This window comes from Sinocyclocheilus anshuiensis, unplaced genomic scaffold, assembly GCF_001515605.1.
Source record: "Sinocyclocheilus anshuiensis isolate Anshui unplaced genomic scaffold, SAMN03320099.WGS_v1.1 scaffold280, whole genome shotgun sequence".
Classification (NCBI taxonomy): Eukaryota; Metazoa; Chordata; class Actinopteri; order Cypriniformes; family Cyprinidae; genus Sinocyclocheilus; species Sinocyclocheilus anshuiensis.
Window position 1 is genome coordinate 205855 of NW_015558575.1, and position 24427 is coordinate 230281.

A 24427-nucleotide genomic window follows, 5' to 3' on the forward strand; every position below is an offset into this window, starting at 1 on the left:
TTTTGAACATTAAAGCATGTCAACATATTCTGTTACACCAAATACACAAAATAATGATCTTTAAAAAAGCATCATATGACCCCTTTAAGCAGAACAATGGCTTGTTGCTTCTTCAGAAGCTCATTGGTCACTGCCGTGGCCAAATGATCGTCCCACCAAATGAACATTAATTTTGAACGAGACAGAAGTTGATTTCAAGTCAGTAAGGCCATTAACTCAGCAGGGAGTTGAGTCATTGCAGCTGTTAAGGCTCCCCTGCTGAGATCTGATTCTCCATCAACTATGTAAATGAGGCTTATGATTGAAAATCTGCTGAAAAATCAGCTGGCATAAACATTGACTGCCATGCAGTGCATTCAGAAAGTATTTTTTACATTTTTTTTCCCACATCAATCTCCAAACCCCAAATAATGACAATGAAATGCCTTTTTGTGATAACTTTGCAAAATTATTACAAAGAGAAAACTGAGAATATCACATTGCATACACATTGCATACACAGTTCTTATTTGAAGTACTTTTTGAAGCGATTACAACCTCAAGTCTTTGTGGTTATGAGGCGACAAGCTTTGCACACCTGGATTTGGGGTTTTCTGTCATTCTTCACTGAAGATCCTCTCAAGCTCTCTCAGGTTGGATGGAGACCATCGACGAACAGCCTTTTTCAGGTTGCTTGAGAGATGTACGATTTGGTTCAAGTCTGGCTCTTGCTGGGCCAATCAAGGGCATTCACACAGTCGTTCCTAAGCCCTCTTGTCTCGTCTGTGTGGTTAGTGTCATTGTCCTGTTAGAGGGTGAACCTTCGAAATAAAAGCATTTTAGCATAAGACTGGGCTTATGAAGAATTTAAAGTGTATTTGATATGCAAAGTTTCAAACGAGCAAGGAAAATCCCCTTTTCCGTGATATATTCCCTTTAAACAGAGAATTGTCTTTGGCTCGAAGCTTAGTTGTTGATGTGAATTGAGTCGAAGGCAGGGAAAGTGGGAAACCTTTGAGTCCTGTTGTGTCAGAACAAGCTTTTGGCATTTTGTGTAGCTGAATTACAGAAACATGGGGGTCATTGAAACAAGGTGAGATACACATCTTTTTAACTCCTAGTAGGCATCAAATTGTGTTCCCATGTCCCAAACCCTCTGTCATCTATGCATCGCTCACAGCACTGTCAGAAGGGCAGCCGGCTGCATCCTTCACATTCATGGCACCTTTCCCTATTTTTCACCTGAGGGAATGTTGGGATTAACAGGGCTGGAGGAAAGTCACCACAGAGTGTCTGACAGCAGTACGGCATTTCTGTGTAATTGGCATTGCTCCAGGTCCACGTCTACATCCTTGCAGGCTGGAGTGCCTGTCCTTCCCACCGTGAAGGAGCTTGTTAAGGGTCTCGATTCAGTGTAACTACAGAACGGGGGCAAAAAGCCAGCATCCCCCAACCTGCTTCATGTGATTTTGGAATACATTTTTAGTCCTTTTTTTACACTGGGAAAGAGGAAAACATGCCAAGACTCTGATTTCCATGGGGAACTCTTGAAACCCGAATGAGCCAGAGATCTCAACGTTTCGACAGCTTGAAGAGTGGAAATCCCAGTTCTAATTGTGACTGAAATGCTGCTTGGCAAACTCTTCTTGCCAAGCGGCGATCTGGGCACGATTAAATTTATGCCCATTATGCACATCAGCACATTAGACTGAACTTCACGTGGTGAACATGATGTCTCGTCCCCTGAGAAACTTGACGTCCAGTGGGTGTCAGGCTGAATGTCCTCAGACGGTTGCTCTTGAAACATGTCTTGAGGAGACATACTTCATTAACAACGGGCTTTCTGATGGCCTGCTGGGGCTTTGGTCCCACACTAGTTTTGAAGAATGTCAATTTGGCTGAAATGTGTCCAGACTTCACTGTCTTCCAGTGCTCTCCCACAAAGTCTGATAATTTGACTGCCTGAGAAGGAACAGAGAACGAAAAGAACGATGTATGCAGAATTTAGACTTGCCTTCAAAAGTCAACATGAGATGGAAATGGACCCTATTTACTTTTTCCAAAAATGAACATTCTGTCATTATTTACGCACTCTCATGTTGTTTCAAATGTGTATTACGTTCTTCTGTGGAATGCAAAATGAGATAATTTTATGAATATCCATTACATTGTGACTTACTTTATGAAGCTCCCAAGAGTGTCAACATAAAACTACATATGGCTCACTGAATATTTTTCAAGTATTCCAATCAGGTTTTTTTTTTATTTTTTATATTTAAGCAATTTTGACTGTAAAAGTGTGACTACCATCCATGTTCTCCTTTTGCACCATCTAGTACATCAAAATATACAATACAATATAATACAATACAATACAATCCATTCATTAAGGGATTCAAACTCTAAATTGGCCAAAATCAAGATTTGAAAATTGAGAAACATTGCAACATAGATGACATTGTAAATGCTATTTCTGGGTTAAGATTGTTTGGAAACACACACAGGATGTTTTTTTCACCTCCTAGAGGAAGCAAATATGATGGAAAGTAGCAGAGTGCAGGGGTCTTGAGACATGTTTTGTTAGAAAGTAGAACTATTTTTAACTCAAAGGGGTCAGGCATTTTTGTATTTTCTAATGTTTCCTGAGTTGCACTTGTTATTAGATGTTATTAAATGTTATTAGGGCTTTTACATTAGTCTTCTTTATCTCTAGGTAACTACCCACGCCCTCCTAACTATGGCGGAGCACCAGGTGCCAACTACAGTGGCCCCGGCCCAGGCATGGGCAACAGTCTTGGCATGAATGCCAGCAGTCCAATGCATGGGCAGGGTCCAGGGCAACCCTGTGGCTCTATGACCACGGCTCGAGGACCAGGGCATGCAGCTGGCGGCCGGCCGTACCCAGCAGGCTCCAGCAGTGTGGCTCCAACGTCTCCCAACATGCCTCAGTCTGCTGGCCCTGGGATGGGTCCACCTCCTCCCAACGTCAGTCGCAAGCCCCACGAGAGTGGCCCTACATCTGCCCAGCAGAACCCAGTCCCCTCTGGACAGCCCAGGTAAATCAGAGCCATAATTAAGTGCCCTCCTGCTTGTTTGGTCTAGGATGCATAAATAGTTAAAGGGATAGTTCAACCAAAAATGAAAATTCTGTCATGATTTATTCGCCCTCATGTTGTTCCATACTAGTATGGTTTTCTTTCTCCTGTGAAACACAAATGAAGGTGTTTTGAAGAATGTTGGTAACCAAACAGATTTGGTTACCATTGACTACCATTGAAATCACAATCACTGAGACAGTTCTCAAAATATCTTCTTTTATGTTCCAGAGAAGAAACAGTCATACAGGTTTATTTTTTTTGTGTAAACTATCCTAAAAAATGAAGATAAAAATGTTTTTCTTTTTTGGCTTAAGAGTAAATTAATTCCATTTGGGGAAATCTGGTCGGTAATGAAAAAAAACTCAAACCAAATAAAGTGTTTTACACCTTACGAAATATATATATTTATTTTTTGGACAAATACAATCAATATAATTCGGGGTTCTCCATTTAGATTGTTAGAGCCAATACTGATTTCTTGTCACCTGATACCGATTCTGTTTCTGTTTAAGTTTTTATCAGGAGCTTTATCATAACCAATTATGTAAGCTCTCTGCTCACGGTCACTGTTAATTTAATTAAAATAATGCCAGCTGTTGCCTAGATTTTGTTGTTTGTTTTTTGACAAAAACACTGTAGCTTGGTTAACTTGATAAACAGATAAACAAACAGAAATTATTCATTATGTATTCAAAAAACAAATGTTTTCATAAAAACAAGCAAGCAATTGATATTAAATACAACCATGACACATTAAATACAGGCATAATCAAACTTAATATGACAGTTTTGTTTATTTATCCATTATTTCATGTTTAATTATTACTATTCATTGCAATTTGTCGTTTAAGAATGAATTAAAATGTCTAAATACTGCATGATGGCATTCCCCACCTTTTCATTGGAGGTTGGTAATATTGATTTCTCTTTTATTTGTTTTCCTGGAGTTTCAATGAGAGGAACATGTTCTCATGTGAGGCAAGAGTGGAGAGAGAACAGCAAATGTGTATGGACTGATTTTGTTCCACTGTTAAAGGGATAGTTCACTCAAAAATGGAATTTATGTAATTATTTGCCCACACTGACGTTGTTCCAAACCCGTATTAATTTCTTTCTTCTGTTGAGCATAAAAGAAGATATTTTGAAAAATGTGGGAAACCAAACAGTTGCTGGTTCCCAGTGATTTCCATAGGATGAAAAAAATACAGGTTAATGGTGATTCATACAGGAAAGAATCTCATACAGGTTTGGAACTTTTTTGGGTGAACTGTCCATTTAATGACATTTGTGACCCTGGACCACAAAACCAGTCTTAAGTCGCTGGGGTATATTTTTAGCAATATCCAAAAAAAGATTGTATGGGTCAAAATTATCGATTTTTCTTTTATGCCAAAAATCATTAGGATATTAAGTAAAGATCATGTTCCATGAAGATATTTTGTAAATTTCCTACCGTAAATATATCAAAACTTAATTTTTGATTAGTAATATGAGTTGCTAAGAACTTAATTTGGACATCTTTAAAGGTGATTTTCTCAGTATTTTGATTTTTTTGCCCCTCAGATTCCAGATTTTCAAATAGTTGCATCTCGGCCAAATATTGTCCTATCCTAACAAACCATACATCAATGGAAATCTTATTTATTCAGCTTTCAGATGATGTACAAATCTCAATTTCAACAAATTGACCCTTATGACTGACTGGTTTTGTTGTCCAGGGTCACATTTATTCAGATTAACTCACATGATTATTAAGTTGTCATATTCACCATACCTTCCTGAAGCATCATGATTCAGAATGGTCCCCCTTTGTAACTTTTATGCATGTTCAATATGTCATTTTGCCTATGCCTCACTGGTTGGCTACTATTCAACAGTCTATTTTGCAATATGTCACCAAATAATGCTGAAGGCTGCATTTGGGACAGGGCCAAACATGGAATTACTCAGTACACCTTTGAGTTGTCATTTCTGTTGAAAGTGAACAGGCACCAAGGAGACTGTTATGCTCTTCCCCCTGCTTCAGGCCTCCCTTTGGCAGGTCCCCTGTATACCCCGGCCTGGCTGGGCCCGGGGGACGGCTAGCCTCCTTCCCTATCCCTCACCCCCATCACCCTCACTACAGTTCTGGGCAAGGCCAGGGGCAGCCTCACGCTGAGCTGTATGGGTAGGTTCAAGCTCGGACCCCTGGCTGGATGGCTTTGCTCTGCTTGAGTCTGCTCGCATCCGCTAGAAACGACACAAGCCAAGCGCTCTGCATTCACCTCTCCTTTTTCCTCCACCATGGCTGTGTTGTATTCTGAGCATTTAAGAAAGTTAATCCTAGTTTTTACACAGACAGGAGAAGCATCCTCTGGAGAGAACGTTCAGTAGGTTGGAGAACTGAAGAAGCAGCTTGTATAGCTAAGAGTTAAAGTGAAGTGAAAGAGGAAGACTGCAAGTTTAAAAGGAATAGTTCAACAAAAAATAGAAATTCACAGTTCATGTGTCTTTGCAAACCTGTATGCTGTTATTTTTTTCAATGTGGAACACAAAAGGGGAATTTTTGAAGAATGTGTACACAGCTCTTTTCCATTAAAAAAACCTTAAAGAACCTTAAAAAACCATAAAGTACTGTATGACTTTTGCACTAATTTCCATGTCTTTAAAAGCATGCAGCAACCATACATTTTAACTGAACAGCTGGCCTCTGTTGATCTGAAATCTAAAATTGGCACATTTACAAGCACATCGTGTCACAGGTTTGATGTCATATCTGCCAAAACGGCATTGGTTCTCACACGTTGAGAAATGGACAATAGGATTTGGGAGCTGTTGCAGAAGGGAATATTTTCATTGAATAATGACTTACATTTTGGTCTGTTTTCACATGAAGTTATCACATGAAAAAGTCACAAGACGTAGATAGCAGAAAAGAGCTGTGAAGATGTTTCAAAAATTTGCTTGCATCTTCCTTGAAAAATATATCAGCATATGAGTTTGGAGCAACATGGACTGATTTTTGTGTGTACTTGTCCTTTAAGATATAATCAAACTGAAACTATTTTTATTGAAACAGCAGCTCTCGTGTTCGACAGTGTGTGTGTAAATGTTTGTCTCCAAACTAAGTTTGTTTAGCCCACTTATTTCCTGTTGTCTGGATTTAAAAGTGGACTTGGATCATATTTTGTTCTTAGATTGAAATTGAGTAGTGTAAAAACACTTCAAGTGTGCTTTGGGTCACACCCATTTTAATGATCGCATAACGCCATATACTCTAATTAAAATGAATAATTGTGCAACCCAAGTTCAGTTTTTAGTTAGAGTTCAGGTGTGATCTGCAGATATTCGTCGGAGAAAATGTTGTCATACGTGAAGACATGTGGATTGTTTCTTATTTAACACTTAACGTCTTATTTAAAGTGAAACATGGCGTATAGACAACACAGGAATCACTTCTTTTTCCTTTGTGTATTAATCGTGAATGTCTTAACCCTCTCTGCTGTCGCTGCATATTTGTTGCTTGCCAGCTGGAAGAAAATAAAGAAGAAAAGAAAATAAGTGTACTAACAACTTACCAATGCACTCTTCACATATTAAACAGGCTCTTCAGCTTTGTTTGTGTCCTGATGTTTGTGTGCTGTTGTCCATAGGCCAGGCGGGTATCAGGCTGGGCCCCACATGTTTGGGATGGGTCCTGGAGGCCCCTACAACCATCCACCGAGCAACAGCGCAGCCAGGATGACCCCTCAAGGACCGTCCTACAACACAATGCCCACAGGTGCATGTTTAGCTTATTCATGCGACAAGAATGTAGTTTTTCATTAATGAAGAAATTGAAGAATGTTTAATCATTTTACACTACAGCTCAATAGATTGGTGTCAGCAAGAATGTTCTTGTCTCTTTATGCTCACTAAGCATAAGAAATGTATTTGATTAAAAATATAGTAAGAACATTAATATTGTCAAATATTATTACAATTTCAAATAACTATTTCAATATATTTTAAAACGTAATATATTCCTGTAAAAGCAAAGTTGAATTTTTCAGCATATGCTGATTTGGTGCTCAAAATTTTACATTAAAATACATACATTTTTTCAGGATTCTTTGGCGGTTAGAAAATTCAAAAGAACAGCATTTATTTGAAATATAAATATGTTAAAGTACCCCTATTATGGGTTATGAAAGGTTCATATGTTGGTTTTGGGAGTCCCCAACAACAAGTTGACATGCATGCAACGTCAAAAAAACACTTTCATTGTCTTATAATATGCATTTATTTTTACCTTACTTGCTCAACGACTCCCAAACGATTCGTTTAATGATTCATTTTCCCAAACCCCTCCTTTGTGTGACGCTAATCGGCGGTGATTGGTCCGATTGGTCTCATTTCCATTTCATCATGCCTGTAATGCCTGATAAAGTTCAAGTTCAAGTCTGCTTTATTATAAAGCAGCGTTTGTGAGCACAGTGCTGCTTTGTTTATAGCCGTTACCGGGAAAACAGCTCTTTTACGCTCCAAAAGCTGCACCTAGTGGCAAAGAATGAATTAGCATTTTCATTCAGACCAACAAGTGGGCGGGCAATATGCTAATGTTTCATGTTGAGGTCAACATGAAAGGCTTGGGATTCGTTTTAAAAACGACTCATTTCAATGATTCAGAGTCGACTCTTTCTTTTGAGAGACAGTAACTTTATACACGGTGCACTTTCAGATTTAAAACTTGGCAGGATGTTTTGATTCACTTAGAGCTGTGTTACGCACTGCATTAAAGGTAATTGTCAAAAATCCATAATGGGGGCACTTTAAAGCATTATAAATGTCTTTGTCACTTTTGGTCACTTTTATGCATTCTTGCTGAGTAAAAGTATTAATTTCTTTTAAAAAAAGCTTACTGACTCTAAAAGTTTGCGCTGTAGAGTATATCAAAAATATTCTATAAATCTGTTTCACAAAGTATTTTATTTTTAGACATACAGGTGCATCTCAATAAATTAGAATGTCGTGGAAAAGTTCATTTATTTCAGTAATTCAACTCAAATTGTGAAACTCGTGTATTAAATAAATTCAATGCACACAGACTGAAGTAGTTTAAGTCTTTGGTTCTTTTAATTGTGGTGATTTTGGCTTTTCCACGACATTCTAATTTATTGAGATGCACCTGTAATATTTGATGCTAGGAATTTGCATTGCACCAAGTTAAGACGTGCTGTTACAGTAGAGATGCATACATATACCTTTGTTTAGAGGGTGTTGATCAGATGTTGTGCAGATCTCTGGATGTTGCAGTCTCAGTGTCTGAATCTCCTGTAGGGCCCGTGACAGGCTCAGGCGACAGCATGATGATGCCCACCGATCCCAAACTGAGAGCTGAGCACAAGGAGGAGGGCAGCACACCCACCACAGAGCCTCCTAAACCAAAGGTATGAACAGATCCTTCTCCCTTTGACTCATTGAACATGTTCAGAAGATGCTAACAGATCAATTGTAACACTACTCCTAAACCTTCTCTTTTGCAGTCTACGCATGACCACTGACCTTTGCTTTAACAATAACTTTGTTAATATCTGCTCAGTAAAGGTGAACATATCTGCTTTGGTCTTGACACTGTGCCCTAACAAGGAGTGGTGTGATAAAATGTAAATATAGGCTGGTTATAGTCTAATAACTATAATAATACCCATTACCAAAAATCCACCAAATTTAGATCCCCAATTTGCAAGCACAAACATGATGGAGCACTAGCAGAAAATAAAAATCATTGACTTTTTTTCTAAATTGAAATTGAATCAGATTGTGACCAAATTTCAGATTTCATGATAATTTTGCAAAGAATCTTAATCAAATTGTCGTCAGAGGAAATATTTACACCCTAACGCTTGTAGTTTTTTTAATTGATCGTTTTGTTATTTATACTCCCTAAATTGAGTGCTGAAAGTGCTTGAATAGTGTTCCATTTCAACGTGTTATTCAGTAAACAAAGGAATATAATTCTCTCATGTGTCCCAATGAGAACTCTTGTAAGCTCTGGAAGACCTTATTTCACAATTTTCTTCTGTATAACTCGTTCTTTCCAAGTCATTGCCCTTACTTTCATCAGAACGTTATTGTGTCATTAAGTTCAGCTTTCGTTTGATTGGTTGAAATATGGCGCACCAGCAGAGCGTTCTCTCTGAACTCATCTTTCCATTCTCGCTTCTGGATGTCATTTTTTTCTGGGGTTTTGTTTCATCTGTAATTCATCTTGATGTTCTGTTTTGTCCCCTTACTGATTAGAGGGAAGTAGTTCTGTCACCTTAAATAATTCTCAAAGAATTCCCTCTGTTTTCATCCTGATTCACAATAATCTCTATACTTTTTTTTTTTACCTCGTGGCATCATTCGGGAGCAGAGCATGGCTTTTAATGAAACGTGTAGAAAACATCACAATAAACAGAAGTGCCTTCAAACGTTTTCCACAACAGCTGAGCTCTACTGATAATAGCAAATAAGAGTGCAAATTATTACATCATTTGTTTGGAGATGCAACAGCAAAGTAGACAATATTGTGAAAATGTATGCTACTCAGTGTTATTTATTTGAGCTGTTGTATAAAAGCAATCACGCTGTTGGTAAATTTCCTGCTATAAATTTGTATTAATTTTTTTTATGTAACAACCGGTAATTACATCAAATGCAGCTTGTGATGGCATAAAGCTGAATAAAATTACTTTTAGTAAAAAACTTGAGCTTGGTTCTGTAAGAGAATTACGCATCATTTCGGTGGACGAGGAGTAAAGGTGATCTGAAAGCTGTCCCTCCATTAAACGTGTGTGTGGGTTTCCCTATGTTTTCTCCATCACAGGACAACTACGGCTCTCAGTGTGTGTCCCAGCCTCCCACCCCGTCCCCTCTGTCCCCCAGCCCAGCTAGTCTGTCCTCTTATCAGGGGGACGACAGCGATAGCATTAGCAGCCCTGCCTGGCCAAAGAACCCCAGCAGCCCTGTAAGTGCCTCATGCACCTTTACTATCTTCTCTTGATTTTCCTGCTTTTCCTTCTTCTTCTTCTGTGGATATTTAGGTCTCCTGTTTGATGGTGTGAGCTGTTTTGACCTCAGATATGATGGAATGAGTTTTTCTCATTGTGACTTTCAAGTGGCTACCACAAGATTTGTTGTCCTCTCCCCAGTTTCTTTTCAGTAAAATCCAATGTCGGGCAAGCTATTTTAAAACTGCTCATAAATTATTATTATTATTATTTTGTGAGTTTTAAGGCCCTTTCACAGGATTTGTGTCGATATTCGGCAATGTGGTGACTTGAAAGAATGGCAAGTTAAAATGTTGCATTCTGTGCCAGAGTTGAGGTTAACATTGCAAATGCATTGGATTCAGTGAACATGGTGCGTCGCAAGAACATAGAAGAAAAGAGTTTGTGACGATCTTCCATCATGCAACCAAAACTTTTGTCACTACGCACCCTGTTGTAGGCATCTGTTAAGCAGTGAGAATTGTGCTTTCAGAATATCCATGTGCACCCTAAATCAATGCAATCATCTGCTTGTTTACTTGCACTCATACACATGATACCATCGATAGCATACAGCACACGTGCAGTGTTCAAGCAAACAGTGCCATGCATCAATACTCATGCCTGCCTTAAAAAAGTGTATCAGTTTCAGTGCATCACAATCTGCAGTGTAACTTTACTCGCTAGGTAGGTGTCAGAATGGGACTTATTGAGCAATGTGGATAACATAACACTCTTAGGACAAAGAATGATGTGCTCACAGAACGCGTACGGGGTGTGTCGGTGGCGATATATCTTACTCTCTTCTGTACCCATCCACTCTAGAAGCACAGCTCGGGGAACATGACAAACGAGAAGATAACACGGCTGTACGACATGGGCTGTGAGCCGGAGAGGAGGGCATGGGTGGATCGCTACATCACCTTCATGGAGGAGAGGGGCACGCCTGTCCACAACCTGCCTTCAGTGGGCAAGAAGCCGCTGGATCTGTGCCGCCTCTACCTCTGCGTTCGAGAAATCGGAGGCTTGGCTATGGTGAGTGAAGTCCGGAAAGGCTGTTGCCGCAGCTCTTTTGGGCTCTGTGAGAGTACTGCTGTGTGAACGTGCTGGGGTTTTAAAGGAGCAGAGCTTTGAAATGCATGTTAAAGAATGGCGAAACCTCTCATATCTGCCTCAACCATCAATCACAGACATCAAAGAATCAGAGGGGGGGGTTCACCGAGAATGCATTGCACCTGCTGATGGTGTTTTTTTTTTTTGCACTTGCTGTCTGCATTGTTTTAGCACCCTGCATCTCACACAAGGTTGGTGGAAGAACAATTACATTTTGTTTTTAAATAAATACATACAAATCTTAGCCAGGCTCCAGTGACTGCTGCTTCCCTTTATATGAAAGTGAAAAAAAAAAGAAAGTGACGTGACATGTGGCCAAGTATGGTGACCCATACTCGAAATTAGTGCTCTGCATTTTTCCCATCCAAAGTGCACACACACAGCAGTGAACACACACACCGTGAACACACACCCGGAGCAGTGGGCAGCCATCTTTTTTTTGCTGCAGCACCCGGGGAGCAGTTGGGGGTTTGGTGCCTTGCTCAAGGGCACCTCAGTCGTGGTATTGAAGGTGGGAGAGAGCGCTGTACATTCACTCCCCCCACCTACAATCCCTGCCGGTACGAGACTCGAACCCGAAATCTTGGGTTATGAGTCCGACTCTAACCATTAGGCCACGACTTCCCCAAAGAATATATCAGGGGGTTCCAAACTTTCTCAGGTTGTGAGTGTTAAAATGTATATGTAATAGTAAGTACATGTTAATTAATACTACTCAGTGTGTTATTAAATTGTGACAAGGACACATTAAAATAAAGTGTGACCACATATTTATATCATTGATGCACAATGTATAAGTACCATATTGGCTGATTTTGACTATTTAATTATAAATTCTCATGCTGTTAAATTTAATCTTTACACACATTAAAACACTAAGATTTTACTAACACTGTTAAATGTAAACTCATATGTAAAAATCGTAAAATCTTATGAATATCAGTTTGAGAAATATTAGCTTGTACACAAAATAATTATCTACTAATCCCAATCAGAAATAATTTTAATATTTGTGACCCTGGACCTTAAGTCTTAAGTGTCAATTTTTCAAAATTGAGATTTATACATCAACTGAAAGCTGAATAAGTAAACTTTCCAATGCTGTATGGTTTGTTAGGATAGGACAATATTTGGCCGAGATACAACTATTTGAAAATCTGGAATCTGAGGGTGCAAAAAAATCAAAACATTGAGAAAATCGCCTTTAAAGTTGTCCAAATGAATTCTTAGCAATGCATATTACTAATCAAAAATTAAGTTTTGATATATTTACGGTGGGAAATTTACAAAATATCTTCATGGAACATGATCTTTACTTAATGTCGTAATGATTTTTGGCATAAAAGAAAAATCTATACAATGTATTTTTGGCTATTGCTACAGATATACCCCAGTGATTTAAGACTGGTTTTGTGCTCCAGGGTCACATTTGTGAATAACTTGTTTACATAATGTATGATGTTTAACTGGCAAAGGCATTAAACCAGACTTTATTAATGTACACTTATATACTTTTTACATTTTAAATGTACTATTTACTGTTGCATTTTATTTTCGGGGGCACTGAAGCATTTAACTGGACTTTAATTTCTTTAGCTTTAGCTTTGAGATTAACCAATGCATTTTGTTTTTAGAAAAAAAAACAAGTTTCAAAGAGATCAAATAATAAGTGGAAGACCCTCTGCAGTATTGGCACAGACCCCTGGTTTAAATAAAGCTTTTGTTTACCACCAGCATTGTGTGGGCGGTAATAGCGCAATGCTAATTATGTCTGGCTAACATCGATGATGTTTGTGAATCCTGCGCATTCTATAATGAGCGTCATTTACATAGGAAAGAGCTATGTTTAAGCAAAAAACAATTACAATGAATTGATTTTAAGATGCAAATAGCGCCTAGTTAAGTTAAACCGCTGGTGGCACATGAATCGCTCACAGGGTTAGATGGCGGAACTGCTTATGAGTTGATTGCATCTTGAATGGTTTTGATTGAAAATCTCTCCTCAAACAGGTAAATAAGAACAAGAAATGGAAAGAGCTGTCCACCCACCTGAATGTGGGGACATCCAGCAGCTCTGCCAGTTCCCTCAAGAAGCAGTACATCCAATACCTGTTCGCCTATGAGTGCAAGGTGGAGCGCGGAGAGGAACCCCCACCTGAGGCGTTCACTGTGGCAGAGAGCAAGAAGCAGCCACATCAGGCCAAGATCCAGCCACCCTCACCTGGTGAAGAACTTTACAGTATCCACTGTTATAAAATCACTGTTAACTAGGCTTCATGTTTTATGTACTAAAGCAATAAAGCCCAAGAATTCATGGTTTACAGTGATTTTAAAGTAGCTAAGGGATGTTTTTAGGCACGACACGGAGCAGAGCTAAAAGCCCCTTAGTTGTTCCAAAATGACTGTAAAAGCACAGGTTTAGTGGTTTAATTGCTTTAATAAAAAAAATACTATATATTTGGCAAAGTTTCATAAAATAAATACACAGCAACAAAATATATTGATGAATAACTGATGTAATTAGGTCACAGGTGTGTTTATAGAGTATTTCACAAATGGATCATAATCAAGGACCAGAACTATGTGTTTTATGATGAACAGTTTATTCTTGTAGCGCCCTGAAATCAACTTTATTTTAGCTTTATTATTCAACTTTGACAAACCTTTTTAACGTAATACATCAAATTGCATGGTTGTTGAGGATAATTGTTCGATTATTACTGTTACGGACAACAAAACAAGGAAAACAATCCCATAGACTTGAGCTGTTTTCTAGAGAACAGAATATCATACAGAGTTCCCCCAGTTCTTGAAAATGTGAACATATCAAGAAATTTTACATTTTCAATGCCTTGAAAGTTAGGCAAATAATTCCGAAATTGTGGAAATTTGGAAAAGTCGTGGACATTTCTGTAGAGAGCATCTGTTTCTTGGTATTTTCAGAGCTAAAATGATCATTTAGGTAATAATCGAGTTGAACTTGCATAGGTGGGCAGTATTTGTTCACAAATCGAACATCACTATGGCTTGCAAGCTTATTATAATCAACCAAACACCATAGCAACCACACAGCAGCACCCCGGCAACCACCCTAGCAGCAAGGTGGCAAAATTTGCATGGGCAAAAATTCTTTACAATTCTTTTGGAATTCTACTTTATTCTCAATGAAATGTAATAGTGATGTTCTGGAGTATTATATTTTCATGCAATTCTTAGATTTATCGGCATCACTCGCATGTGGCTGTGGTCTGCCTGCCTTATAATGAATTCAGAGCTATAAATATCTGACAGGTGATTGAGTCAAACTGAGACGGACGGGGGGAAGGGCTGAGAAAGAGAGCTGTCAAGCTGCTGGCTTAAGGATTCCCGTCCCCCCTCTTCCTAAGGCTAATGACTGATGATGCCACAGGAAGAGAGAGAGAGAGAGCTGTCAAACAGCAGGGGAGGAATTCCCTCCGAGAAGATTAATGGGGGAGGAGTGTGGGATAACAACAAAAGTGACCTCAGCCTGACCCCTCACTCAATGCAGACCAGTGAGCCAGCACTTTTTCCCCCTCTCTCTCTCTCTCTCTCTCTCTACCGCCCTCTCCAACTCTCAAAATATGCGTAAGGTCATTGGCGGTCACACAGACTGGAAGTGTTACAGCATAGCACCATGTATTGTTTACTTTCAGTGCTGAAAGACGATTTTGTGGCTGGAAGCAGATCAAGGACATGTAAAGCAGACACTCTTTCATTCCCTCGTTCTTTAATTCTGCCCTGATTCTTTTTGTTCCCCGCGCTGAAATCGTTTGAAGTACCTTTTACTGCTCTGAGCTGCGGAGGAAAATGCTAATTGGTTTTATTACTTTGCATCAACTGAGCTGTAGAAATTTCAGACGTTATTAGGATGCTGTCCTTTTATGCCATTGCATTTCTATGGAAATTAATAACTAGTTATTGGATTATGGAAATGCAATCTGGGGATTGTATGATTTTGGTTTCTTTCCCTTGAGCTTGGAAGAAGTGATTAGGACATTGTCATCTACTTGTAGATTTATAAAATACAATTTAAGCAGAATCAGAATATTATTTTTAAAACAAAAAAGGGTATTTTAAAATATTACACAAGCTGTTTTATATGTTTTAATGAGGCTTTTACATGATTTAAATTGAGGCAATATTTCATTATGACTGGAATCAGTTTTAAATCAGGAATTGCAAAGCAGTTAAAAAATATTTTCAGTGCATCTCAATTTATTATTCAATAATTTAAAGGGGTCATATGATGTTACTAAAAAGAACATTATTTTGATTATAATGACTTGTACTGTCTTTTTACGCGTTGCGTTGCATCGCGCCGCGTAAACATAAAACCATGTCTGCATTTGTGATCTCTTTATATGAATTTATTGCATTGCAAATTTAAGAAAGCATCAAAATGCTAAATGTTTTTTTTTTCCAAGCCTTACTTTTCACCCTAAAAGTGAATCCTCATTTTTATGCATGTAATAATTCCTTCATATAATGTACTCCATTTCTGCTCTGTCCAACAGCAAACTCAGGCTCTCTTCAAGGGCCGCAGACTCCTCAATCTACAGGCAGCAGCACTATGACAGAGATGCCAGGAGACCTAAAGCCGCCAACACCAGCTACCACACCCCACGGACAAGTGACCCCTCAGCCAACTGGCAGGTGGGCTAAATTGGTGCATTATATTTTAATGTCCGTTAGTCATGTATGTGTGTCTACGTATTGATTTGTTGTCCTTGTTTTATACCACGTCTTTAGAAACAGTGGTGTTAGTGTACAAGATCCATTCTCTGAAAGCAGTGACCCAGCCTTTCAAAAGCGAGGCCCCATGCATGGAGGAGGCAGTGGAGATGCCACCTCTAGAATGCCGTTTGACACCAGTAAGGATCCCTATGGAGCTGCTAGGAAAGGTGTGTTGCTATTACAATTACCGCATATGGGGCTGGTTTCACATTTCTTCTGTCTGCTCACTGCTGTCTCCACGTGTCTTCCTTTTTTAAGCGATGCATATTCATTATTTTCTTGGACACTGCTGCCATCTAGTGTCTGCAGGTTAAAGCCAGCATGAAATCAAAATTGGCCTAGTTTACTTTTTAATCTTTACTACTATAAAAGTATTAGTGAATTAATTTCATGCCTCGAGCCCTTTTTCTTTTACCATTTGTAATGGAGCCATGAAAATATTTAGTAGTTCAGCTTCATTTTTCCGTCTGTGTTAGAAATTGTTTTTATTTTAGTTTACAAAAACGTTTTGTTTTTGTATAACAATATTAACACATCTACAAACTGGGATAAAGGTCTAGCTCCATTCTGATATGGAACAAGCTCTTTTCACAATCTACAAAATACCCAGTGGATAAAAGTTATGTCCTACATTTTTATCTCATTGAATGTTCTGTTTCAAAGAATATTCTGACATTGGAAGTATGTTGTGGGTTGTGAATACTCTTTCATGTTTTTTTAGTTTTGCAAATTTTTTATTTTTCTTGCAGTTTAAAGTGTTAATTTGTTTTCAGGTGGCTCTGAGCCCTTTATGCCAGGGCAGATGCCAGGCAGCAGCATGCAGGATATGTATCCACGTGGACCGCCCTCAGGCATGGGTATGGGCCCACGACCCCAGTACTCCTACAACCCTGGTTTTGAGAGGAGGTAAGCCAGAACATCTTAAAGTCAGTTTATTAACTGGATAAAAGCAGTGCAGAAATGAAAATCAGCATGTCAACCATTATTTAATGTTTATGTTCACAGGCCAGAGCATGTCATGGGTCCAGAGGGGGGAATTGGCCCCCCTGGAAATCAGAACAACATGGTGCTTTCCAACAGTGATCCCAGCATGTTCTCAGGCAGTAGATACGTCTCTCATCAGAGGTAAGAAATGACTGCTGTTGACTAGTGTATGAGAATGTATTTGGTGTGTAGAGCTATAGTGTAGTATTTTCTGTTTTACTGTAGACATGGACATGAAGGCTATGGGCAGCAGTACCCTCACAGTATGCCATATGGCGCACATGGGATGTATGCCCAACAGCAGGTCAGACATCAAATATGATAAAATTTCATCCCTCTTTGTGTTTGTGATGACATTCCATTTCATTGTGGTAAATATTTGTGATTACTGCACTATTTTAACTTTATTTACTTGCAGGGTTATAAGCGGCCTGGGGAAGGGATGTATGGCCCTCCTGCTAAGCGCCATGAGAGTGAAGCCTATGGTATGCAGTACAGTGGCCAGCAGCCTGACATGTATAGCCAATATGGTTACCCAGAGCGTAGGCCCATGCAAAGCCCGTTCCCCTATCCATATGGACGCGATCGCATGCAGCCAGGTGGGCAGGGACCTTCTCAGCACAGCATGATGAGTGGTGGACCACCCCCATCCTCCAACTCCAGTGGTGGGCCTCAGGGGAACATGTGGCACACCAGGCATGACATGAGTTACCCTTACCCCGGCCGGCAGGGTCATGGGCCCCCCTACACCTCCATGAGCCGTGGAGATGATCCAGAAGTCAGGACCAGTCAGGACAGTCAGTGGCCTGGTCAGCGTCAATCCCCCTACCCACCACACTCTTCGTCCTCCGCCAGCTCCATGCCCCCCATGGCTAGCCGGCAACCACCTTCTTCCTACCAATCTCCTCCAGCAATGCCAAACCATATCTCTCGAGTCCTGAGCCCTGCACCATTCCCTCGGTCTGTGGGTGGCTCTATGTCACCCAATAAGGCTCATATGATGGCCTCTATGAAGCAGATGCAAAAGCCGGGTGGCCCAGGGTCCATGCCAAACTCTCAAAGTGGTGGTCATCCTGGGCAAGGCTTCCCAGCAATCCATCGGGAGGTCACTTACCCATTAGACTCTGTGGAGGGAACGCAGCCTCAGCTTAAACCCCGCCGAAGGTTAACATCCAACGAAATTGGTAAGAAGTTCTCTTCCAGTAATAAACAACTTCTAAATGGTATGGTTATGACAAGGTTCTAACTCTGCTCATGTATCTTAAGGCACACCAGAGGCTTGGCGTGTAATGATGTCCCTGAAGTCTGGTTTGCTTGCTGAGAGCACATGGGCCCTAGACACAATAAACATCTTGCTATATGATGACAACACAGTGTCTTCCTTTGGCTTATCTCAGGTAAGTGTGTACCAGGCACTAATGTGTTGTAAGACTTGGGTTCAGAGGGCAGGAAATGATTGCAAAAGTCTTACATGCTTTTGAAATTTTGTGGTCGTATTTTAATAGCAGTTTCTGAGAAATGATTGGTGTATATACTTTGATAATGAATGGTTATATATATTGATAATATTGGGTTTTGTGTCTTTTCCTTGTCTAGTTGCCTGGTTTCTTGGAGCTCATTGTTGAATATTTCAGAAGGTGCTTAATAGAGATCTTCGGGATCCTTGAGGAATATGAAGTCGGAACAGAGGGTCAGAAAACTCTTCTTGGTCCATGTTCGGAACCCACAGAAAAAGAGCAACCTTCCAATCAAGACCTAAAAAGCCAATCCAATACAGAACAGGTGGAGAGATTAGATGTGGAGCCTGAGAAACCTCAGCCCAGCAGCTCAGCAGCAGCACTTAATATGGAGAAAAGGGAAGACTCTGCAGAAGGTAAGGCCGACGAAAAGAACACTGGTAAAGAAACATGTCCTCCAGTGGAGCCCAGACCCAAGCAAGCCAGTAAGTATGACAAACTCCCAGTGAAAGTTGAGGAGAGAGAGGCTGTGGCTGATTGTGTGGAGGATCGATCAGAGCTGCTAGGCCTGGCCGGGGAGTTCACCAGTGGGCTTCTGCATTGGAAGGCAGGTGGAGGGGACTCTACTGCCCACATCCAGACCCATTTCGAGAGACGTAGGGAAGAAGAACAGAAGCCTTCAAAGAATCAAGAAGGTGTACGGGCTCCTGGAAAAGAAACGGTTGAAGAGGAGCACGGGAGGGAAGAGGAACTAAAAAGAGAACTTCCAGGGCCCTCAGAGGAAACCTTGACAGCCACTGTGGATGACATGCTAAGTTCTCATCCAGGGTTCCTATCAGAGGGTGAAACTCAGACATTCCTCTTCCGCAGCAGAGAGAAACAGAGCGGCATTACTTTGCTGGAAGATGAGCCCCGATGCTGGGATGAAGCACCTCTTTCAGTAGCCGAGGGCTGGCAAGATGAGTTGGCCAAGCGCTGCATCTGTGTGTCCAATATCATTCGTGGACTCTCCTTTGTCCCGGGCAGTGACAGCGAATTGGCTCAGCACCCAGGTTTAGTGCTCATTCTTGGAAAACTTGTGCTTTTGCACCATGAGCACTCTAAAAGAAAAAGGATGCCACCTACCTACCAGCGAGAGGAAGAGCGAGGTCTGGCTTGCAGCAAGGACGAATGGTGGTGGGACTGCCTTGGTGCCTTGCGCGAGAACACCTTGGTCACCCTTGCCAACATTTCAGGACAGCTAGACCTGTCTATCTATCCGGAAAGTATCTGCCTTCCAATTCTGGACGGGCTTCTCCACTGGATGGTGTGCCCTTCGGCGGAGGCCCAGGACCCCTTTTGCATGGCAAATGGCTTCTCCTCGCTCACACCGCAGAGGCTGGTGCTGGAGTGTCTGTGCAAACTGAGCATCCAAGACTCTAATGTTGACCTTCTGCTGGCCACACCCCCTTTTAGCAGACAGGAGCGCCTCTTTGCCACATTAGTGCGGCATGTTGGTGAGCGAAAGAGTCAGGTGTGCCGCGAGATGGCAGTAGCCATTCTCTCCAATCTTGCACAGGGTGACCCAACAGCTGCCCGAGCCGTTGCCCTGCAGAAGGGCAGTGTGGGAGCCTTGATAAATTTCCTAGAGGACAGTGTTGCCATGGCACAGTATCAGCAGAGCCCTCACAGTCTCTTGCACATGGGACACGCCACCCATCCCGAGCCGCCCAGCATCAACATGATGTGCCGGGCCGCCAAAGCCCTGCTGGCCATGGCCCAAGTGGAGGAGAACAGGCCTGAGTTTGTGCTCTACGAGAGCAGGCTTCTTGATATCTCGCTGTCCTCCGTGCTGAACTCTGGTGTGGCGGCCATCCTGTGTGAGGTACTGTTTAAGCTCGGCCGCTCGTGACAGGCACAAAGGAGCAGGAGCCTAGAGTGCCATCATGGGAACGTACAGTAAGGCTGAGCTGAGCCACAGAGATCACACAGAACTGTCGATGTTATATTTTTATTTAAGGGAAAGAACACAAACAAAAATCGTTTTTACATACAAATGAATATATAGAGAATATATATAGCTCCTCTGCCCCATTTCCCAGTTTTCATTTTGGATTTTTAAATGATTTTAATACAGATATTTAATACTTGGTCTTTGTTTTGTTTTCTATTCTTTTTTATTTGTTCCGTTTTGTTTCATGTGTATTTTCTTTTATTTGTTTTAACCAAAGTTGGCATCTGATACCGTTAGTTTTTAGAGTATTTTGCTCAGAATGTTTTTAATGCAGTGTTTCGTTTGTTTTCTTGTGGGACTTTGTTTATTCGGGGAATGCAGATTTATTTAAATTGTGAGACATGTTGTAGATAGAATTTCTCTTGCAATGTGTTGCGATCAAAGAACAAAAAAAAAAAAAACTGATTTTAAGACATACATGTATACAGCTCTGAAAAAAGCATTGTGCAATAGATTTAGCTGGCTCAGAGGGGAGATGATGAAATGTGAATGACCACCAGTATTGCACTGTTTCACCACACCAGTATCTGAGGGTCAAGCGAGTGTTGGTTCTAAACTGACTTGCTTCCATATTAGTGCAGCCACAGAGGGACCTCTCAAAACTCAAAGTGCTTTGGTTACCCCTCTTCTCTATTCTATACCCACCGGTCGATTTGTATATAAGAACTGTACATTAAATGGGCCCCTTTTCACATTTTTTTTTTCTCCAAGAGATGTGGTATTATACAAAGTGAGTAGTTTATGCTACATGCTATTGACATTTTGCAAATGAATATTAAGTCATTGTTTTCAGGTGAGGAGAGTCTTGAAACATGTAAGGGGCCGTTCACACAGGGTGGGTTCTTGCATTTGATCTGCGCTATTTTTATTTAATTGTTGGTCATATGTGCACATGCCCAACAGACATCTTTGGTGGTTGTGATGATGCACTGGTGTCTTTCAAGATGCCGTTGAAGTTGAAATGCATATTTTGAAACGCTGCAAAGCCGGCTTTACAACAGTGGACCATTCAGATGAATTTGGGTGCTGAAAAAGCATCTCCAGTGGATCGAGCATGTATATTAGCAACTGTATATGGGAACGCATAAACGCACCTGTTCAGTTCCGAAGGATGCACAACCCTCTACGGACACCTTGGCGATTGAATCGCCATTGGCTAGTAATTTTTTTAGTTTACTCGCCAGACTGAAATACTATATACTGTATATATTAGTGCTGTCAATCGAAACATTAACTAATTAATCGCACGATTTTCTACTCCAGCATATTAATTTGCCAGACACTACTGGAACTTCAAACAGGACTGGGTTCTATGGTCAGATAAAACTAAAAATTTGCTTTTTAGCAGCAAACACTCATGATGGGTTTGGTGCACACTGGAGTAAAAAAGTACCCTGTGTGTACAATGAAATATACTGCTGGATCTTTAATGTTGGTGTATTTTTCTGCCGGAGGTCCTGAACATCTTGTTTAGATGCATGGCATTGTGGATTCTATCAAATAGCAACAGATAAAAAATTAAAAACTGACTGTCCATGCTAGAAATCTTACTGTTATTTTGACAAGAAAATACAATAAAGAATACTGTTTATATGTAGCGCGTCAATTCTCTCTCTCTCTCTCTGTGTGTGTGTGAGAGACAGTGACGGCGAGTCGTGCGCTTTCACACTAGAGTTTACGGTACGTTAAATACAGGTGCGTTGCGCATCCATTGAGATGAACTGAAAAATAGCACAGATCACTTGACTGAGAGTGAAACTCTGAAGCGCTCAGTCAGTGTGTTCGACGAGTAAAAATATATCTGTGCTAACTGCTAAACTTATACTCAGCCTCCAACTCACACACTGGTGAGTAAAATCTGAGAATTTATTAGCAATTGGGAGTGAAAATATATCTGCTAAACGTAATACTTAGCCTCCAACTCACACACTGGCGAGTAAAATCTGAGAATTTATTAGCCATTGGCTAATATTAGACATCATGTAGTCGCCAGAGTGAAGATTTAGTCGCATATGCGAGTGATTTACTCGCAATGTAGAGGGTTGAATGCAAGAATTTGTCCTGTGTGAACGAACGCCCCCAAAGACGTTCCTGTGTGACCTATAATAGAGTTCTGTGTGCCAGAGATAGCTGTGGCTCCCTCTAACGGCCTTAGAGTTTGGAAATTACAAGCTAACTGAAAGACGTCTGATGGAATAAATGTAATTCAATGTGAACGTTACCCCAAAACGACTTAATGATTTTAACAAAAAATATGTACAACTCTTTATGTAAGCTCCTTTTGTTCCATATGATTTGATGACCATTGTTTATTCAGTATAAAGTCTTTATACATGTTCCACATGTTAAAAGTAAATGTACATGAAATTTGGTCGAGCACTGTGAACGTCGTTTTTCAGTGTTGTTATTTTTTTTTCGTGTCAGAGTGCCCAAAAAAATGTAATTTACCATGTATATCCTCAATATTGTAATATTTAAAAAGCAAAAGACAGAGTTTCCTGGCAGTTAAGGTTAATGGGTTCTTGTTAACGTTTTTTTCCTGTCTATCCAGTGCTCTGTGCTGCTTCTGTCACATCCAGTTTAACCAGATTACACGACCCTAAATGCACAGAAAATGCTCACTGACGCACACTGATGCAAGGCTGTCGTTCTGTAGCTGTTCTTCAGTCACTGCAGGGCACATGTTTTCATCCTCTGTCCCTTGAAGCTTTTATTAGACCTTGTCATCACATGATGCCACTTTAACACAGTGGCTGCTTTAGTTTGATATTTAATGTATAAACACCACCAGCCAAAGGGCAGTAATATTATTTGCTAGGCCCACACAAATGTGCCAAAAGTATGGTTGCCAAAAAAAAAAAAAGCTAATTAAATAACTGAGATAGTACAGTACGTACAAACATAAAACTTCCACACTTGTGACTGCAAGTGCAGAGTCAAAGTCTCGTGGCTCAGGCTGTGAAAATTCCAGTGTGGCACAAGAAATTGAGACAAACAACCATGTTGAATTGTCCAGGCCTTCATCGAGGCATTTTCCAGTGCTGTGACCTCAAACTTGATACTGGATCTAAAATTGGCTGATTGAACCGACTGGTTGCCTCACACTTAACCAGACTGACCATCTGATAAATAATCTTTCCAGTCAGTCAGTTAAGGCTGTGCGTTCTTGATAATAGACTGTAATTGTTTCTCATTTTGACTTGAAGATGGAATTCCAATCAAATGGAGCAGAATTCTCTTGAGCCTCTTCATTTTTGGGAATGGCGGGGAAAATGGACTGCATTTTCTGACGAAATTCCTTCCGCTGCAATACAGAAATGATTTATATCAAACAGTAGCTGCAGATTATAGTGAGAAGTAAGTAAGTGAAAATGGGCACATGGCATTTAAAGGGGTCATATGATGCGATTTCAATTTTTCCTTTCTCTTTGGAGTGTTACAAGCTCTTGGTGCATAAAGAAGATCTGTAAAGTTGCAAAGACTAAAGTCTCAAATCCAAAGAGATATTCTTTATAAAAGTTAAGAGTCAACCACGCCTACCTAAAACGGCTCGTTCTAACATGCCCCCACATGTCTACCTCACTATGTGGGAAGATTTGCATAACACCTCCCAAATGATCACGCAAGGAAAGAAGGCGTAACTTTTATTCTCACTGTTGCCGCCATGTTGTGGAGACTTTGTTTGGCCTTCCAAAAGAGGACACGACTAGAAATCAGTGGTTAAGTTGTATTTACAACACTGTTCTAGAACACTTCAACCCAAATATTCAGATGTGTCCAGCGCATTTTATGGAGGACGAGGACTGTTTCCTGAACCAGTAGCCTGATGCGTCTGTGGCACAAGGCTGTTTCTATAAAGTGGGGCAGTTCCAACTTTGCAAGGATTTGTTGTTTCTCCGATCACAAATGCAGACATGGTTTTATGCGGCGCGATACAACACAACGCATAAAAAAAACAGTATAAGTCATTATAATCAGTGATTATGTCCCCACTGGATGCAACAAATGCCTCATTTGTAATGGGTTTTATTGTTTTTGTCTCGTCCTGCTGGGAGA

The 24427-nt window shown here is 40.5% G+C and overlaps 2 protein-coding genes across 5 annotated transcripts in view; one reads left to right on the forward strand and one right to left on the reverse strand.

Annotated features, from left to right (window-relative positions):
- LOC107679671 (AT-rich interactive domain-containing protein 1B-like) overlaps positions 1–20772 on the forward strand; it is an 81796-nt gene extending 61024 nt beyond the window's left edge. For 2 of the 3 annotated variants that reach the window (XM_016475287.1, XM_016475289.1), the window contains 15 exons: positions 2693–3035; positions 5104–5244; positions 6710–6837; positions 8376–8485; positions 9907–10047; positions 10895–11104; positions 13193–13406; positions 15718–15856; positions 15953–16104; positions 16711–16843; positions 16943–17062; positions 17147–17225; positions 17340–18105; positions 18188–18318; positions 18518–20772. In XM_016475287.1, the coding sequence (XP_016330773.1) occupies positions 2693–3035; positions 5104–5244; positions 6710–6837; positions 8376–8485; positions 9907–10047; positions 10895–11104; positions 13193–13406; positions 15718–15856; positions 15953–16104; positions 16711–16843; positions 16943–17062; positions 17147–17225; positions 17340–18105; positions 18188–18318; positions 18518–20269 (4559 nt within the window). In that variant the 3' untranslated portion in view covers positions 20270–20772. The remainder of the gene's footprint in view (positions 1–2692; positions 3036–5103; positions 5245–6709; positions 6838–8375; positions 8486–9906; positions 10048–10894; positions 11105–13192; positions 13407–15717; positions 15857–15952; positions 16105–16710; positions 16844–16942; positions 17063–17146; positions 17226–17339; positions 18106–18187; positions 18319–18517) is intronic. The other variant, XM_016475288.1, reaches the window with a different exon arrangement.
- Positions 20773–22365: 1593 nt separating this feature from the next.
- Positions 22366–24427, reverse strand: part of LOC107679673 (transmembrane protein 242) — a 7560-nt gene continuing 5498 nt past the window's right edge. For both annotated transcript variants that reach the window (XM_016475292.1, XM_016475291.1), the window contains exon 4: positions 22366–23675. In XM_016475292.1, coding sequence (XP_016330778.1) covers positions 23562–23675 — 114 coding nt within the window. In that variant the 3' untranslated portion in view covers positions 22366–23561. The remainder of the gene's footprint in view (positions 23676–24427) is intronic.